The sequence below is a fragment of the Amblyomma americanum genome, chromosome 11, assembly GCF_052857255.1.
Source record: "Amblyomma americanum isolate KBUSLIRL-KWMA chromosome 11, ASM5285725v1, whole genome shotgun sequence".
Taxonomy (NCBI): domain Eukaryota; kingdom Metazoa; phylum Arthropoda; class Arachnida; order Ixodida; family Ixodidae; genus Amblyomma; species Amblyomma americanum.
In genome coordinates this window covers 94,671,031-94,690,814 of record NC_135507.1, presented here as the reverse complement: position 1 = coordinate 94,690,814, position 19,784 = coordinate 94,671,031, and the positions used below count along the sequence as shown (strand labels likewise).

Here is a 19,784-nt window from a genome sequence, read left to right as displayed (position 1 = left end):
AAGGCAATACCCCTCGTGTGGCCTACAAGTTCGATAGTTCCGTACCTTGATTACTCACCACCTAGTAAACAGAGGAGGAAGCAAAAATTACGGTGACAAACTAAACACCTGCCCACAAACTTTATATTGATTTCGCGTGACGTTCCCTTACGGGTGCCGTAAAGTGCCTGCCATTAGTTTGTTTAGAAAGTGCAAGCGTAAATGCTTGCCTAAAAGCTATTTGTCGTGCACATTTAGTTTGAAGAGGCAAGCACACGTGAAATTTTACGAAGAACAATGCTTAAATATTGTTTACTTTGCCACCAATTGCAGAATCACTCCCTGTTTATCGATTAATTCAGAATATGAATTAATCCGCTTAAAAGACGTCATGGCAATTAGCTTGCAAAGCCCCTTTTTCGCAGCCACCACAGCGGTTCGCAGGACAAACCAAGAAAATAGATTTTGTAGAGTTCAAAGAAGGAAGACTTCGCAATTTTATCAAAATATAGGAAAATAAGCTATTACGTCTACACCTTCCGACTAGATACGAAGCTTCACGAAAGCAAGCGAGAAGCACAATGAAATTACATAATTTTATCCTGTCTGTCATGCTGCCAAAAATGTGAGGGCGTTTCCCTCTGCAACAAAGCAAACAGCTAAAAACAGCAAACTGCCGGTAGCATCAAAGCACCTCTACGAAGATATTGTGATTGTAGTATACTAAAATTATAGCATACTACTACTACCTCCTCCAAGACAGCATACTTCTGAACTAAGCCTAATTCTCGTTTAAATCAGTTGTCGAGTACAACAGTCTTCTTTTTGTCCAATGCTTTTGCATTGGGACTTTGAAATTGTGATACACGAACACAATTACAGATGTGTAATGGTCTGCGCAGAGCCCACCTAAAATAGTGGCTAGTGTGCTTCATATGCAACTGTAAAAAGCTCTAAATGTACAGCCCTTTGCAAATCTCCAATAACAAAGCACGCGAGACAAAAACGTTGTCTTTTTGTTTGTAACCATAATCTGTAAACCAACTGACCTACATGTCGTCGCACACGCCTCGGCTCAAGATTTCTCTGTATTAGGTCAGTGACGAGAGGACGCGAGACATTCTGCATGCAAATCATTTCCAAACCCGAGAACACCAGACTGTTTTGTGTATGGGCATTCGTGCTAGTACTACCAAGCGCGGCCTCGAAAAAAATAAGAAAACTCTTTTGAAACTCAACCATTGAGAACGCTGCACCCTGAAAGCAATGATTTTTATATATGCGCCCTCAGAACAAATAAGAAATGGTCGCAGACGTCCGCGGTACAACAAAGAGGTCTGGAAACTGTTTTTTTTTCCTGCAGGACAGGCTACTTATACACGTAAAAAAAAGAAACAATTCCGGCGGCACCATTCTGCTCGCGGACGCGACGAAACAGCCGTATAACAAGGGCCAAGCCTATGAGCACGTGGCAACATGCCAGCATAAATCGACGCGCTGTTCTAAAATGCGACATTTCATACAAGCCCTGCGACCGAGTTTTTTCCAGTCATCTTCAGTTTAGGGTCTCTGTTACTCTCATATGCATTTGGGACAGCGCGAGGGAAAAAAAACTCATTCTCTTCACAACGCGCTGTGCTGTGTCGGAGAGTTAGACAGTTAAGGTAAAATTTGTATTTCGATAACTCTCTGGGTAATGTTCGAGAGGCCTACATTGAAGGAATCGCCTTGAGGAAAAATATCGTGAGTAGCGACTTGAAGAAGCCGGGAATTACCGCGGCATAGCTTACATAAGAAGACTCACTAGATAGTCGAACCAGCAGATTGCCAAGTCCTCCTCCTGCGCTGAACTACAAAAGGAAGCTGCTGGAATTGCATCTGGCCCCACGCGACCGTTTCCTGTTTGCGATGGGTTACCACCACCACCATGCGTTTAGCGATGCTGGTCAGGGATGTGTCGGCACTAAAAGCACACGCTACAGGCGCAGAGTCAAAAAGAAGCCGCGTGTTTCATTTTTTTCACGCTAGCGCATCGGCCTGGGGCACCGATCGTCTGACGATATCGCCGGGGCAGTGCGTGTAGCGGAGTGCGACGCCAAATTAGATTCCCAGCGGCGCCACGCTGTCTCTGCCGTCCCCGCAAAAACATCAACGACAGCGTCCAACCCACAATGAAGCGAAGCTCCGCTTTCCCGTCTCTTCCTCCTTTCCTGTGGCGCCCAGAAAGAGAGCGCGCAGCTCCGGAATAAAAAAAAAATCTAGGAAATCAAGATGCCCGCTAAAATACCTAAACGTCCGCGCCAGTGAACGAAAGCATCCACTGACGGAGCACGCGAAAAAGCACGTCAGAAACATGGCCGCCCGCTGAAGCAGACGATCGGGCAAAAACGAAACGTAGAGAGTGATAGGCGCCCGGAGGTTACGTCACTGCCCGGGCTCGGCCAATGGGAAAGAAGGACGGACGCGGTGGAGTCGAAACTCGGTGCGCTTGCCGTACCCTGCATCCTATGCTGTGTTCCTCCCTCCTTCCCGGCCTCCTCCTTCAGACTGGCGGCACGGGAAAGCGGACCGCGAACGAAAACCGCGCGCGCGGGAAAGGGGGTCACTGGGGGTAGCTGGAGGAAAAAAAAGCGCGGGAGCGCGCCGGGGACGCCTGTCAAAAGGCGAGCAGCATCTTGGCGCGCTCACACTTCCGCGTTCCCTGAGGCGAGCCGGTGGCGCGTGCAAGGCGTCTAGCTTTGAAGTCGAAAAGAGCGGGAAAGCGGCGCGAGGCACCGGTGGGAGTCGCTCGCTTGTTTGTATACCCTCCTGCTGCGCCGTCTAATTGCGCGCGATTTTTTAGGAAGCCGGATATTTTTTTACATCTGCCTCCACTTTTCTTCTTTCCCACTACCTTTCTTCTGCTGCTCGTTGCGGGAACGTCCAGAGCACCATAGGAGACCGAGCATGCCTGAACAGAGCAACGACTACAGGGTGGTCGTGTTTGGAGCCGGTGGCGTTGGAAAGAGCTCCCTGGTGTTGCGGTTCGTCAAAGGAACTTTCCGGGAAAGCTATATCCCCACCATAGAGGACACCTACAGACAGGTGAGTCACTTTCGCACTTCGCCCGAAGGCTCTCCTTTCCTAAATAGGGGCTTGCTTGTGCATGGGACCTGCACTGCACGCTTTCTGTTGTAAAACCGCTCCTGAAGCATTCTAAATGGAGTATTTGCCTCCAGAAAAAGAAGACGTTTAAAGACTACCCTACATCCTTGCATGGCACAACCAACCACTGTGCACATTTTCAGTTTTTTTGACAGGGCGTCATTACTCACACGGTTGTGAAAATAAATGCACTGATAGTAACTATTTCGAGTTGCCTTTTTTCCCAACCAGTAAAAAGAAAATTAGTCCAACTTAACTGACATGGAGGTTTGAAGTGCAAGTCGCACTGATTAGATAACTTAGAAAGTTATAGACTGCGAGTTCGAAACACATGCGGTACGAGATAAAGAGAGAGGGGCAATCAATTATCTTAATAAAGATTCCGCTTAACGACTCCGCTATCGGTGGGAGCGAAATTGAGCGTTAAGCAACAAAAGAAAAAAAGAAAGCGCAATCTGTAATGGGATAATAAGAGCAAGCCCTCTCCAAGTGCCGCCTGACCCTTAAGGCTGGTGAGCAGCGGTACCCGACAATTCAAGCAAGCGCGCAAACTTGCTCTAGTCGAGCCAGGGTCGTCAACCTAGACCCTGCGGTCAGGAGGCCGCCATGGAGTTCATTGTCCGGCGGCGGGTGGGGCATCGCGCGACCAGCGCTGCCTCCGTATTGTGCTCTATAATCGAAAGAAAAAAATTCGAATGCCGTACACGTGTTTCTCGCGTCGAAAGGGACCTGATTGGCTAATTTTAAGCTCTGAGAGCAGCACTCTTTTTTTTTAATTTTTCGAATGATAATTCAGGCTCCCACGCTTGAGAGAGCGCTTAGCTTTTCCGTCAGCTCTCTTTCGATCTCCCATCTCCCCTTTCCACTTCTCTGAGCAACCTTGCCCTCACCAAGGCCCATGCTGCGCTTCCCTAACGCGCTGGCTGTGGCGCCATCTGTTCGCCGATGGATTCTGAAAGTTCTGGCCTTCTCTTTCCTGCTCTCTGTTATTTTTATTTTGAGTTAAACTCGGGCGCCAAAGAAACAGCCGCAAGAGGTTAGCGATCAAGCTTCTTAGGTGCTGAGTTTCGTTTCATTTAATGGCCTAATAGACACCGTGGCAAATGAGTGCAGGCCTTTTAAGCTCATCGCAGCGGGATGCCATCAGTAGATCACCGTACGTAAGCGCTTCATCTATGGCTTATAGAGACCGTAGGTACAAAGCAGGCAGGGGTTTTTAAAGGGCGCAGGACAAAAGGTGACAAAATAAAATAACGAGAAGGAATGAAGCCACCTCACTTAGACACAGAGGATGTCCCATGAAACCACAAAAATAAAAAAAATGCTGTACGCTGTCTGAAAAATTTGCAGCACACGAACAAGCTGCCAGGGCTGCTGACATGCGTGCTTGTGGCCATCAGCGATTCTTGTCAAGCACCGTTGTGAGCGGCAAAAAAAAACGAATTCATGAGAAAATTATAAAGATATTTTTATACTAGTGGTCCGGCAAAGAGCGATCATTTTCTGGAGATTGCATGCACATGATGCTGCCGGTAATGTTGCAACAGGAAATTATAACCACTATCGCTTGATGTTCATTGCTGGGTCCCGTGTTAAAGTTTTTGCGGACTTGGAGTATAATTTACATGTCTTTTAAAGCAGACAGCCACCTTCAGCTGTTCTGAATATGCCTGCCACAGTGAATGGTGTTGAAGTGAGGAGCATACCCTTCGAAACAGGCTGGTGGTGGTCGCCGCCATTCATTATATTCTTGTCCTTTTGTATTTCCTTAACCAGCTTGCCCATTTGAAAGGCATACCTTGAAATTTTCTTTTTATTTTAAATCTCATTGATTTCTACACTTAACCAATTCTGAATCATGCAGTTGTATCTTGAACTTTTATCCTGCACAACACTTCTTTCAGCAACGTGATCAGGAAACAGTGGGCGATATTCGGCGAGCCATATGCTCTATACCGAAGCAACCAATTTAGCCTCAGCCGCTTACCCCTCTTTCATGACTACGGACTCGGTGAAGTTCGTTTCGCGGAAAGCGTTGAGTCTTTTTTTGCTGTGTTGCCCCTGGCGTTAAGTACAGCCTGAACTTTGCAGACACTGATCCGCTGAGGGCGTCTTCTTTCCGCAACATCGCAGGTGATCAGCTGCAACAAGAACATCTGCACGCTCCAGATCACGGACACCACGGGCAGCCACCAGTTTCCCGCCATGCAGAGGCTCAACATCTCCAAGGGGCACGCGTTCATCCTCGTCTACTCGGTCACCTCGGCACAGAGCCTCGAGGAGCTCAGGCCCATCTTCGACGTCATACGAGAGGTACAGAGTAAATCAGGTTGAATAACAGACAGACAGACAGACAGACAGACAGACAGACAGACAGACAGACAGACAGACAGACAGACAGACAGACAGACAGACAGACAGACAGACAGACAGACAGACAGACAGACAGACAGACAGACAGACAGACAGACAGACAGACAGACAGACAGACAGACAGACAGACAGACAGACAGACAGACAGACAGACAGACAGACAGACAGACAGACAGACAGACAGACAGACAGACAGACAGACAGACAGACAGACAGACAGACAGACAGACAGACAGACAGACAGACAGACAGACAGACAGACAGACAGACAGACAGACAGACAGACAGACAGACAGACAGACAGACAGACAGACAGACAGACAGACAGACAGACAGACAGACAGACAGACAGACAGACAGACAGACAGACAGACAGACAGACAGACAGACAGACAGACAGACAGACAGACAGACAGACAGACAGACAGACAGACAGACAGACAGACAGACAGACAGACAGACAGACAGAACAGACGAACATACAGCCTCACTGACAGACAGACACATATACAGAAAGACAGACACACGGACAGACAGAAGAGACCGACGGATAAATGGACAGACGGACAGACAGAACAGACCGACGAATAAATGGACAGACGGACAGACAGAACAGACCGACGGATAAATGGACAGACGGACAGACAGACAGGCAGGCAGAGACAGGTAGGCAGACGGACGGACAGAATAGACATACAGACGGACAGACAGACAGACAGATATACGGACAGACAGACACACCGTCAGACAGACGGACAGAATAGACATACGGACGGGCAGACAGACAGATAGACGGGCAGAACAGACAGACGGATAGATGGACAGACAGACAGACGGATAGACAGACAGACAGACAGACAGACAGACAGACAGACAGACAGACAGACAGACAGACAGACAGACAGACAGACAGACAGAGCTTAGTCTACAGATAATCTGTGGATATAGTGTGGATTCTAATGTCGTCTGGCACCACGCAGGTCAAAGGCGGCGACACGGAGGGCATCCCAGTGATGCTGGTCGGCAACAAGTGCGACGAGGCCGAGTCCCGCGAGGTGTCGCCCGACGCGGGCCAGGAGCAGGCCAAGCGCTGGTCGTGCGGCTTCCTCGAGACCTCGGCCAAGACCAACCACAACGTGCGCGAGCTCTTCCAGGAGCTCCTCAACATGGAGAAGCGCCGCTCCGTGTCGCTCCAGCTGGACGCCAAGAAGACCAAGTCGCAGCTTCGCAAGGAAAAACTCAAGGGCAAGTGTCTCGTCATGTGAAGCCCCCCGACGAAAACCGCCGCAAGGAGCCGCTCCAGAAGACGACGGCAGCGGCTGAATGCCGGTGACGCGGCGCGCAGACACACACACTGATGGACACGCATACGTTTCTTTGAACGCAGACATACACGGACACAGAGCCTGAACGGCGCCTCTCCGATGGCGCCGTTCACTTCCACTTGTTCCCGTCTCTCCGTGCTTTCTCGTTGTCTGGCTGTGTCTGCGCTGGAACGCGAATGGAGGGCGGACGCGCTTGGCTGCGTCAAAGAAGGTTTTCTGTGCGGCATTCTGCGGATTTCTTCGCCAGAGCTTCCTGTTCCGGGCATCAAACTTGGCACTTGTAAAAAGATTGGTTGTGGAGAAAAATGGCGATTACATAGTTTGGGAACTTCGTCCTCTGCACCACGAGGAAAAATTCCCCGCCAAGAAAACCTTTCGGCGCTTTCCTTTAGCTTCAGCTTGCTAAGCACCCGTTCGCTGTCCAGGCGAAAAGTTGATGCCCAGCAGCATTCAGCAGCACTGTCACATTATACAGATTAAGCATGTCATCGGTCCACATTGCAAACTGCGTCAAAATGCGCTTTGTCTTAATGCAGTCTCAAGGGAGAATCAGCTAAGGACATGAGGGAAGTAATGGAGAGCTCGGGTGCTGGAGCCCCCGCTGCTACTTACACAGACACTGACAGTATTCGGGACCTGCAAAAATGGCCTTTTTTTAGCAACCGGAAAGAAACGGTGCTTTCGGGTAAGGTGACGTGTTGCCAGGCATGTACCAGACATTCCCCTTTCCTTTAAGAATCTACACCAGTGCTCACCGTAATCGAAGGCCAGGTTGCTCTGGCGGCGACATCTTTGTCGTTCTCTTCGAGTTAGAATGTTGTGCAACCGTGACGTGACAGGGTGCTCCTCGTCTTATGGAAAGTGTGCGAGTTTTGTGAAGGTTCAGCAGTGGAGCATGTCATGTGGTACGTTTGTATGACATCTCTTTGGTGTAAGGAATTCAAAGAGCGAATAGCACGTAAATGTCAGCGCTTTCAAAAAGAAGCCTGGCTTCATATTCCCGAAAGTTTTGCTTTTTCGAAACAGCTTGTTTCATTCAAGCCTTCACTTGTTTCTTTCATACTGAAGGACACAATTTTCCTTTTAGTGCACAGCTAAAGGGTGTCGGCAGCTTCTGTCGGTGTTTACTTCCCAGTTGGCTGTTTTAGCCTGCGTTCTAATTTGACTGTTTTCAAGTTGGTCGGAATCGCGTTAAACAATGCAGTTACTGTGCTGAAATCATTGTCATTGGAAGAATGAATCTTCAAGACACTAATCAAGCAGGGATAAGTCAAGGCTTAAGCTGACAGCATTGAACGCAATGTTCCGGAGCCACAGCAACGTCTCACGTCTCATGCTCTGCTCTGTCGATTGCCGTTGTAGCGTATTCCGCTTTTTTCAAAGTTGCACTCCTAGCTCGGAGAAAGTCCCTTTAGGAGACGGACCCCATTGTTGTTCCAAGTACTCTGACAAAATTCACACGGATATTATGGACACGAGCCAGGCGCAGCAACATCTTTTTCCACTCCTTTTTGTACTCGAGTTGACACGACCGCGTTGTCAGCAAAGCAAAACAGTAACGCTGTGTTAGAAGAAATGAAACGTGGCGCTCGCCTCCCCTGCGACGCAGAGACCATATCCGAAACGCTTCGTGTTTGTGTTCGGAACTGCCAGCGCCCTTTCATTGTTGAAGACGCGAAAAACTGAAACCATATTGTTAATGTTGAGATAGTATTGTTTGTTCATTGTGAGTTATCGCGAGTATGAGAGGGTCGATCGTTACGCGGTGCCTCAAGGGACAAGTGATACAGGAAAGAAAGCCAAGGGGGAGCGGGAAAACGCGATTAGATGCTTCGCGTGGGACGTCACAGGAGCCATTTTCAAAGGCCGCAGGAAAGAAGCGTTTCGTAGGCTTTTTCAATTATCGCCTTACTGCCCTTGAGAACTGACCTTTTGCGAAACAGTCCAGCAGCTGTTTCGAAGACAGCGGCAACGTCTTTATGGTCGAGAGTTCCAAATATTGAAGCCCAGTTTGTGATGACATCACACAGATCCGGGATAAGCCTCATGTGAGAGTCTATAGCGAGACTGCGTAAACGGCTGTGGTCGCAGACAGGACGTCGGTAATGGACGTCTGAGCGTCTATGACTTCAGCTTAAACCGCCATAGGGTTTTTCAGCGTGATCGCCGTCAGTTTTTGAAGTTAAAACGGTGGTTAAAGTCCTTGTGGCATTTTGTGTGACGTCGGTGCGAAGCGTCTATGAAGAATATCATATCCAGCAAACACATCTGTTTACCAGACGGTACGAAAACAACAAGAAAAAGAAGTATTCATAACTTATTTACAAGCGCACCGTCTGCTGGCGAATGTAAGTCCTCGCGCACAACAAGGTCAGGCCGATTGTATACACTTGTTTTCTGTTTCCCCGTTCACCCTTGGCTCTGGTGTGATACAGCACGCATTTCGCTCGCAGATGGCTCGTATATTTTCTTCCTGTGCTTTTCTTACTGCTTGACCTGAAAGAGTTTATAGATATAGCATATTTTCTCATTTTGTTACGTTTCAATGACTATAAACACTATAATGGAGCGTTACGAGTGTAGGTCGTGCGCGCGTATTACTCCCCCTTTGACATGTTTGGACAATAAAATGAAATCGGCAACTGCGCCATTTTTTCTTCTCCCCATGTGTTCGCGAGGCCGAGGGGGGGGGGGGGGGGGTCAGAGTTTTAACATGTTGGATATATTTGTCGCTGGTTTTTTTCGTGCCCTACAGGTACGGCGTGTCCTGAAAAACTATTGTGTTTCTCTCTCTCTCTCTTCTCTTCTATCTGTCTTTCCTTCGCAGACTGAGCAAGCGTGGCGGATCCGGACGCGTTGTAGGTAGCTACCGACACGAGCGACGATAAGAAAGAAATAAAGGTAGACAATAACCCCGAAAAGAAAAAAAACATTACACGAGAGACTGAGTGCTCACGCATATTTGCTAACATGAACTGTATGTTTCGAGGCCACGATGCTGCATGACCGTTGTCCCTGATGCCGTGACGTGAGAAGTACGGAATGCAAACGCGAGAAACTCGCGGTTGTCCAACGTCGTCACTCTCGGCAGAGTTGTTTGCAAGAGACCGCAAGACAGCACAGGCGTCTCACAATGGCAAGACGGCTGCACGGCTATTCTAGCATCAATATGTTTTTCTCCATTCTCGCGTTGACGGACAACGCCGGAAGTGTTCCACCGCACTTCCGGCGCACCGCATACCGGAAGTAAGAAGAGAAGGTGGTGGCAGAAGCAGACGAAGGAGATCTATGAGGGTTTGAAGAGGTGTTCCGACCGAATGTGTTTTTATCTTCTTTGTTTTTAAAGCACAACTGAGGTCCACGCAGCCAGCGAAGCAGCCATGCTTCGACAGTAGCAGACAAAGCTCCGGCGCATTGACTATGCCTTTGTCACTTCGGTGTGGCTGCTAATGGAGGGAGACGAAAGGACCAGTGAGCTGTTTGCATGCACTGGACGTTGGCAGTCGTCGAAAAATGGCGACGTCGCTTCCTGTCAGCAGACGAAAACAAAGCGCCGCTGGCAGGGGGCGCTGAAGATACTCTACGTGGGGAAAAAGGAACCACGTCTTCGCGAAGCACGTGCTATATGAGGAGAAGCGACTACAACTTTGTTATTGTGGTGCCCTACGATAGGTGCTGACTCCAGCTGTTGTTTGGCCGTGGAAGCGTAGTGAGAAGAAAAAAACAGGAGATTAGGCGGCGCGTGTAACCAACACCTGAAAGTTTTATTTTCTTGCCATGACTTGGTTGCCAGACGAGACGGCCACACACATTTAATGTGTACTCACATATCGTCGAGGCGAACTAGGCAGGGACCCGTATTCACGTGATCCATTCTCTCTCTTGATGAGCCAGGCGTATATATGTATCATATATGTGTATAAACAGACACACACAGACACGCACACATACAACAAAGCACCTTCTAAGCGCATGCGTGGAATCGTTATTACCGACTCTGTATGTACATACTTAGCGCACAGCACGAGCGACTCCGCTTGAACCTTCCGAGCGCACTCATCTATTCGCCAGAAGAGTGGGTTAGGTTGTGGCTGCGACGGCACTGGTGGGCTAGTCATTCCTTGACGAGAGACCACGCCCAAGAGCCAATGCGTCATGGGCAGGTTGTGATAGTTAAAACTTGATTGAGTCCTTATGTACTTAACTCCGAAAACATCGTTTGAGAAATCCAAATCTTCCAATCAACGAAGACATCAGGACAAAGTGCTTCACCGCTTGCTTACATGTCTGAAGCCTTTATCGTAACAAGCGTCGTCTGCGGCGATGTATTGAAGAAGCGGAATGTGCCAGTGTTTAAAAGTCACGCCTGAAGAAGAATAAGCTCTACGACATTTGCAGGTGGCCACGAAATTTGCCACAACAGCTAAGGGCTCCTGAGCATTCTTATTCACGTCTGGCTTAAGAAAACTGTTACTGCATTAGTAGCACCCAGACAACAGGAGCCCAACAATATCGGCAAACCCGGTAAATAAGATGTCGAGTATATTAGAAAACAAAAGGTTTAAGGATTTCATCCATTGATCGCAAGTCTTTTACAGGTGGTCAGCCACTCGCAGTAATCATTACGGATGAAGCACTCACAAAAAGCTGCTTTCTTCACAAACTAAAGCCCGGCATGATGAATTTGTCGCCTGATCTTCACTCTGGATGGCACGTGCCCTGCAATTTTTCTCTCAGGATTACGGTGATAGTAAGTCAAGAAGAAAAGATCAGACTCTTCCAAGTGAACCGCGTGGCTCAAACCTGTCCCACAGTTCTGGCAAGAAAATCACCTTCTTACTCGAGACTACAGGCACGCACCACTTCGACGTGTTCTCTCCCCCAGTCCCTTCCGGAAAGGATCTCTGTACTGAGTTCCCCAGAAAAACAGCGTTCATCGCGTTCTGCGGTGTGCGGGTAGATACCGCAGGCTCTTCTGTCAGCTGACAAGTTCAACCAGTCGCCAACGACAACGTAGCAGACGACGTATAAAATATCCAGCGATGTGGACGACCACCGCTAGGGTGCATCAACGAGGGTATGAGGCCCCAAGACAGCACGCAGGTGTCACGTGACAGCTCAATCTTCTGTTAACGGGATAAAATAGAGAAGGGCAGAAGAAAGGTTCAGAGTGAGACAGAGGACGTTACTCGCACGAGGGTCAGTAATCGAAGATCGTTTTGATTGGTATGGGGTGGAATAAGAAACCAGGTGGAAAAGAAGCAGAAGGATGAAGCGACAGAGCACCCAAAATGGCAAAAGCTTGATACATCGAAAAAAGGAAAATAAAGATCAAGAAGCGTCAGTACTGCAAGTCTGAAGCACGGAAGAAAAAAAATAAGCCAGACTAGGGAGACAGACCCTGCTGACGTCACTCTTCATAAGCTCATTTTCTATAGTTACATAACTAAGCAGTAATCGGGCGTTAAAAGCCTTACGTTCTCGTCTGCTTCCTTCTTGAATTCAGTGGACCAAGACAGCTGCGCTGCACGCAGAGAGCGTCAGAGTGTTCCTGTAGCAGGTGCTTGGCGGAATATGCCGCCATCTTTGAGGAACGGTACACATTCACTGACGGCAACGACGCTGAATGAACAACCGACGTTGCGCAATGGCGTCCTTTCCTTTCAAATAAGGCGAAGGAAACGCAAATAAGTGTGTCCCCAAAACGAACCGAACTCCGCTGTATCACTGGAGTTTACTGTCATTGTGCTTGGTGTACCATTCTTTTTCTTCTTCTTTCCGTGAGCATGTAGGAAAACAAAAAGAAAACAGAGGCCTTGAGACTGCGGCTGTATCGCAATGTTTTTTCCGTCTTTGCCTTCTGTGCGTCGTTACTTGTGATGATTCCTACCACTGCTTTCCTAATCGGCATCGTCCCAGATACTCTGATGAGCGTGCTGCGGCAAATGCGTCTCCACCAGCGCTCTTTGTTTTGTTGGCGAGAGCAAGCGTCTTGCCTACTTCTGCTTCGCATTCATTGCATCTTTTATCTCATGCCGTTCGCGTCTCCAGGAAGAATAGACTTAAGAACCGTCTGCTGCTGTGACGAGGGGAAATGTACACTTTAGCAAGAGTCCGACCTAGTTTTTCCTGTGCGAACACCTTGATACTGCGAGCCGCGCGAGCGGCAAATGTCTTTATCACTTCGTTCAAGACAGATGCGAAGAGCTAAGGATGGTTTTGTGATTAAAGACGAGATTCAAAGCATGCACGGCACAAATGTACCTTGAGCCCTCGATTTGGTTGAGCGCAGCGTTCTATCAAGGGCTTTATTCGAGCGGTGCCGCGATTTGTGGAGCGACATCGGGTGGCTTAATACCGTCGCAGACAAGGCGCAAGGGTAGCAGATGACGTCGGCCTTCGTTAGTCTCGCCACTGGCTTTGAACAGGGACTATCTCGACTGTTAAGTATTTAGTGCGAGCTCCCTGCAGTCTACGAAACGCTCTTAAATACCTCTGCGGCAGTGACATTATTTTTGGGAACAATAGTGCGGAAATAACATGCCGCGACGGAGGTAAATGAGACGGTGGCAAGCATATGGCCACTTGTAGCCGTAAAACGGCTTCCAGAAGCAGCTAAGGCTGTTCACGCACGAATCTAACGGGAAACAATTGAACAGTACTATGACCACAACAATATACGAAGCGCAGTCTTTCTATCCCTCGTTCAGAAGTCTCCTCTAATGTCACCTTTTTCTTTATCTTCATTCGCGCGGGTAGGATGACTCGAGTAGTGCCGCTCCGACTTTCGGTCGCATTTTTCTAAAGGCCTCCTCTGTCTCTCTCTCTCTCTAAGCACAATACTTCACTAGCTATAGCTGCGCACTGTGTCTCCACCGTGTATAAAAGCCATTCGATATAAGAGTTCCACCAATCTTTCAGCAGTATTTTTATGGCATATAAATGCAGCATGTATACAAATATATGCATGCGCGCGAGTTGCGCCGATGCAACTTTCCATCTCACGGGTTTGTCGAGCGCCTAATTAAGTGTTAGTAAGTAAGCGAGGAGCGAACACTAATCCTTATGCGAGGCGGCACTAGAATGGACGAAGCACAGGAAAAAGTATGTGGTGCCGCATGTCTAACCTAGCGAAACTCAAACAAACCTGGGCCATGCCAAAAGTGCTACTATAGCCGTCCTTAAAAACGGTAAAATCCTCCAGACTGCAAGGAAAACTTTCTTCCTTCATTTACCTTCACCTATGGTAAGAAAAAGGAGTTTTCGATTATGCTTTTGTACAGTCGTGAGAATTATGAGACGGAACAACCTTTTTGCAGAAAATTGCGAACTTTGCGGGTATTTCTCCACTCAATTTGAGAATGACTGTTGGACATTTTGCACGAAGGAAGCCAACGATCACCGAAATCAAGAAGCATAGGGAACGTTTCTTTTCTCTGTGGTGTTAATCAATTAGTGATTAATACTATAATTTTTCTTTGCTTAAATATAATTGATTAGAAAGCAGAAGAAAAACTACAACATACCGCCGGTGGGACCAGAACGCAAAGATAAAACTAGTTTTAAAAAATTTCACACTGCGCTTGTCACACGTAATTATGCTCAAACATTGTTCCCTCTCCTATTGCTCGCGAGTGTATATCGAAAGACAGTGTGACCTAAATATAAGGGGTATATACAGTTACGATACGCCAGGTTCTTACGGATGTCACTTTATGGGATCGCTGAGGCTTGTGACTAGTTGTGTCAGCAGGCGACGTCCTGAGGCATTAAGTTATCGATCTAAAGTTGCTGTTTCCTGCAATGGCATAGTTACACTTTGTGTGACTCGAATACCTGGCATGCGAAGTAATGCGGTTGTCTCATTCGAATTCATGCAGCTAACTTCATGCAGCATAAGTAATTAATTAATCACGCACGTTTAACACGGATAGAAACGTCGCTATTCTGATCATTGCTTAACGTAGCTTTACCATTGCTCATCTACACATATCACGCAAAGCGCATGTACTCTAATGCTCTGGCCAGAAGCTCGAACATAAAAAGAACGCAGATGTTGAATACGTCATGTGTGTCATTACGCAAAAAATGGCTGAAGCGACCGAATCCATCTGGTTTACTTTTCTTTCTTTTCTCGTGTACTTTCGGTCGTTCCAGTTGTACTGCATGACTTGCTTTACGCTTCTGGGATTTGCACTTGCTCTGTTTTTCCTGCTGGTACAGTTTCGCGATGTGAATAGAGAAATTATCATGCGCGCTAACTTGTTCTCGTTCAATATCGGGGAGAGCGGGACATGCAAAAAGCGAAAATACTCCTTGCGCTGGCTTCGCCTGCCTTTGAACCATGTTTGCGCTGTTCCGAGAAATTTTCCCTTCATCCGAGCAGGATTTTCCTTTTTTTGTCGCCTAAAAATAACGGTAGTACTTCAATCGCAGCAGTGCTGCCAACATAAAGATTTGATGAGGACATGGGTCGAGTCACTCCTAAGATCGCCTTCTGTTAACATCGCTAGCGCCAGAGCGCCACGCTACACTGAAACAACCAATAGGATGTTAGCTCAAAAACACACCTGCACATTCTTTTAAGCTTCCCGCACAAACGCTGCGAATTACATATTGCATTCTTCAATGACAGCCTCTTTACATAGAAAGAAGTTTATTTTATTTATGTTATTACGGAAGATGACATAAAAGTACGAGCACGGAGATGGCAGTTATTGTTTTCGACCAGTGCGTAGACAAGCCTTTGTAATAGGCAGACGATTTCACAGTGACGTATTTCTGTCGCCAATGACAAGCTCAAGAACGAGACAGATGCTGCAACGCATACGTCAGGGCTGCGTAATGTACTTGTGTTTAATCAGTGTTGCTTCGTTTCTTTGAAACCAGAGGAGTTTGCGTAACGCATTTTGCGCCCATGCATTTTATTCTCTGCTACTTTATTGGAGCTGGTTGAAAATGCAAAACTGCTCGTCTACGACACTGGTAAACCAATCCCCGTTTGAACCGAGAACTGACCATAGGCACCGAATTTTCCCGGTCCTAATGAGCAGAAAATGACAAACATCCTTTTGAGTGAAGAAAAACAAGATTCGGGATAATTTTTGTACAAATTATGCCAAGTCACTATATTTGCAGGACTACAAGTCAACGTTCCATCTAGGAACATCAGCCATCATCTTTGGTGCTTTGATATTAAGCCACGAAGTTTTAGCAAAGTTTTCTGCAAACTGGTGCTTTTACGATAAGCCGACAACTTGTAAAACGGCCTCAGGTGGCGCTCTTGTCGACAGCGATGAAACCAGAGGTAAATAAAGAGAGGAGGAAAGCACATGAAAAGCATGGCCGCTGTGGATGTCGCTGGCGTCTCACGTACCATGCCGAAGTTTTAGATTGCCCCGCGAACGGCGCGTATTTATGCCGTATTACAGAAACACCTGAACATGTACAGTGCTGTGAACACACTCAATTTCTTGCCTGATGTATCGAGCAATCGCACAATTATTGTCTGTACATAAGAACAGTGCGGTGCCGTTTCGTTTCTATAGTGAACTATTCTTTTTTCGTTGTTGTTGTTGCTCCTGGACAAAAATCTGAATAAAAGAAATTTCAGTTACACCGAATGTCGGTGTTCTGTTGCCTTGTGTCCCTGGAACAATGACAGGCCATGCTCTGCAAGAGCAAGGTTTGAATGCGTTAGCAAGCAGCTGATCTAACCCGATATTTTTTAAAGCACTGCTAACACCTTTTGTTGGTCATTGCAAACACTTTCTTCTGTAATGAGACCGGCCTGAAGCAGTTCAAGAAGTGCAACGAAGAGGTAGACGAAGTGCTGTTGGGATCCTGAGCGACGCCTGTGAGTGTGTCCTCCGTCGTGACGCTCTTCCACTAACGCCTGCGATTCAAATAAACACCTTTAAACTTCCTTTTTCTTTATATTCATTTTTATTTCTTGGGGTTACGGATGACAGTCATCGAATGTTCCGTCGCCACTGCTGCTGCCTTGCCGCACAGATTATGTTCACCCTCTATGTCGTGACAATAAGGCTCCATACTCATTACCCACGAGAAATTCGTGGGTTCGAAACCGACCCGTCAAAACTTTTTTTTTTGGAGGGGGGGGGGGGATTTTTTTCCCGTGTGTGTGACGCAGCAGGACCACACACAGGTGCTGAAATTGCTCACCGCGACCAGCAATGCTAGCGGATTCAAAAATGGTCAGCTAAAACGCAACACCAAAACCGTATTCAAGGCAGATGACAGTTTCGGATGATGAAACGTTTGGTCATCCGATTCACGTGATTGGAGACGCAGACTCTAACACCTGTTTCAGGCGTTATAAGCCTACCTTAACCACAGTTGCTCTACCAAGCAGTTTTTGAAAAGTTTAGCCCAAGAATTAATGGCCCATTAATCATGCAAGCAGTCAATTAGGTATTCGGCATATTCCGCTACAACTTTTTCTAGCGGTGGAGCGGAAGCTGTGCAGCCCCGAAACAAGCCCTCTATTCCCACGGAGCACAATACATAGTCCCCGTTTTAAGTTATTGGTTTTCTCTTAATACAGAGCACACTGTCAATATGCGTTATTTAGAGCACATTTCTTATTCAACTGCCGACTTTCAACGTTCAAAGTAGAGAAAAAAATGTTTTTCTTGACAAGGAAAACATTTTCTACACACGTCCAGTTAGAAGAAGCTTCAAAAGATGGCACCAGCTGCTCCAACGAAAGAATGAAGTTATCATGGGGAAAGCAGCGCGCCAGGCGCCTTGACAGGGGCTCAAAACGTTAGTGATTTTTTTTTTCACGTTTTGAACACCTGTCAGTCGCCGCATCTGTGTTGGCCAATCCCCCTGAGTGGGTATGAAAAAATAATAAAACTGGTTCTTGGGGAAAGGAAATGAAGCAGTGTCTGTCTCACATATTGGCGGACACCTGAACGGCGGCGTAAGGGAAGGGATGAAGGAGCGAGTGAAAGAAGAAAGGAAGAGGTGCATAGTGGAGGGCTCCGGAATAATTTCGACCACCTGGGGTTCTTTAACGTGCTCCGACATCGCACAGCACACGGGCGTCTTCTGCGCTTCGCCGCCATGGAAACGCGGGCGCAGCGGTCGGATCGGGACCCGGGTACTCCGACTTAGTAGACGACCGCCTTAACCACTGAGGCACCGCGGCGGGCAGCGGGTATGCGCCATTATCCTTTTGAGGACAACGACAACACTGTCGTGCGGCCAAACATAGCCAAACTTATTGCAGGAATGGAACAGTTAAGGGCGCTCCCCTCCGGTAGCCTTTCTTTCAATGCAAGAAAAAAAGCTGTCGCATAGTACAGCTATCAATTCTAGATATCAACTAACTGTCTTCAAATCTGTTTGTTTTCGTTTGCGACCTCGAAGCTTACATTGTATCCGGTCTTGTGGGAAGACAGTCATGCATTGGTTTTCGCTCGTGCTGCACTGTACTTTTGAGTGAGGTGTATAGTGCAACCCTTCAATTATTTTAGTTCCAGCTTTTTTCTCAAATATTTTGTTACATCTGCTAAAAAAAAACTTGCGCGAAGACTGTTTGTAGGTGTGCACCTTGCAAAGACACTGAAAACGGAGAATTGTTATAGATACTGCAACCGCTAGGTAGCTATTAAAAAATAACTTGGGATTCGAAGTTGGCGTAGCTTAAAAGGCATTTTAATCTGTATTTGGAATAGGGCAAATTTCAATGTAACGCTTTTTTAGGCTGAAAAAAGTGGCTATAAGATACTTAGCCTAGTAGCACCCACCATTACCCCATTTAAAAGGGCATGCTCTTATATTTTATTCCCCCACAGTGTCTAAGCGTGAGTTCAAGGAATGCATCTGTATTCACGAAAAACACCCAGTGGACCACCGGTGTCCGAAGAATCTACGAAAGACGTCCGCTACCGGATGTCCGATGGACGTTGATTTTGATCCTGAATAGAAACTGCGCACATCCCTGGGACAATCGCGTGTGAAAAATGCGGCCAAATGAACGTCCCACGTAAGTCTACGGTAAACATGTTGATGTCATTCAAATGCCAAAATTAGGATGTAGTTTCTCAAATACGTCTACGAAACCTCATACACCGCATTTGACGTGCGTATGACATCCGCTAATGACAATAGTTAGGGTGTTCAGACATCCATCGAAGGACCCAGTTTTTAACGTCATACCCCTGACGTCCGGAAACAGACATTGCGGACCATTTTGTGACAGCTGCGGAAAAAAGTAAGGTTGAAAGTGGGGAACAATTAACATGCATACAACTCTCTCAAAAATGGCGATGCAATCCTGCAGGCAAGCCGTCCCGGAAATCTTGACAGCAGGATACCGTTAATTTTTAGCAGCTTTAATTCATCTGACAAGAACTCTGCAATTCACAAAGAGGGCGACAAGCCCTGTAGTTAGAAAAAGTTTATTTCACGTTGACAAGCACTACAACGTAGCACTAGTGCGCACCCATTCTAACCACTGAAGTCACGGGAACATCCTCCTATGCCCTAGTTTGAAGGGTGCCATTATGTGCTAGTGGTTGGAGGTTAATAAGTGCAGTTGTAATGAAATTCTAGTGTTCTGTATATAAGCTGAGGCACGCGCAATTTAAGGGGTTAAAATGCAAAATTCTGTAATTTGAAGAGCACCGCTACTGTTTAAATAGTGACAAAAAATCTGGGACACAACCCTAGAAACATACTTCTACTGTTGCTATGTCACCATACGCTTGAAACAGAAGTCTCCCTCTCACTATCTGATCCTTATCATTTCGTCCCATCGATGGCGTAGTAACTACCGACTCACTGCTGCTAGAAAAAGTGATTTTTTCCTTGTGATTCCAGCAGGCTTCCCGATTCGCCTGTCCGTTTCCGGACGTCGCCGCGGTGGCTCAGTGGTTATGGCGCTCGGCTGCTGACACGAAAGACGTGGGTTCGATCCCGGCCGTGTCGGCT

At 47.3% G+C, this 19,784-nt stretch overlaps 1 protein-coding gene across 1 annotated transcript in view; it reads left to right on the top strand.

Annotated features, from left to right (window-relative positions):
* Positions 1-16,439, top strand: part of LOC144111329 (GTP-binding protein Di-Ras2) — a 135,115-nt gene extending 118,676 nt beyond the window's left edge. The window contains exons 2-4 of the mRNA XM_077644594.1: positions 2,906-3,063; positions 5,257-5,436; positions 6,477-16,439. Coding sequence (XP_077500720.1) covers positions 2,926-3,063; positions 5,257-5,436; positions 6,477-6,761 — 603 coding nt within the window. The 5' untranslated portion in view covers positions 2,906-2,925 and the 3' untranslated portion in view covers positions 6,762-16,439. The remainder of the gene's footprint in view (positions 1-2,905; positions 3,064-5,256; positions 5,437-6,476) is intronic.
* Positions 16,440-19,784: the final 3,345 nt, after the last annotated feature.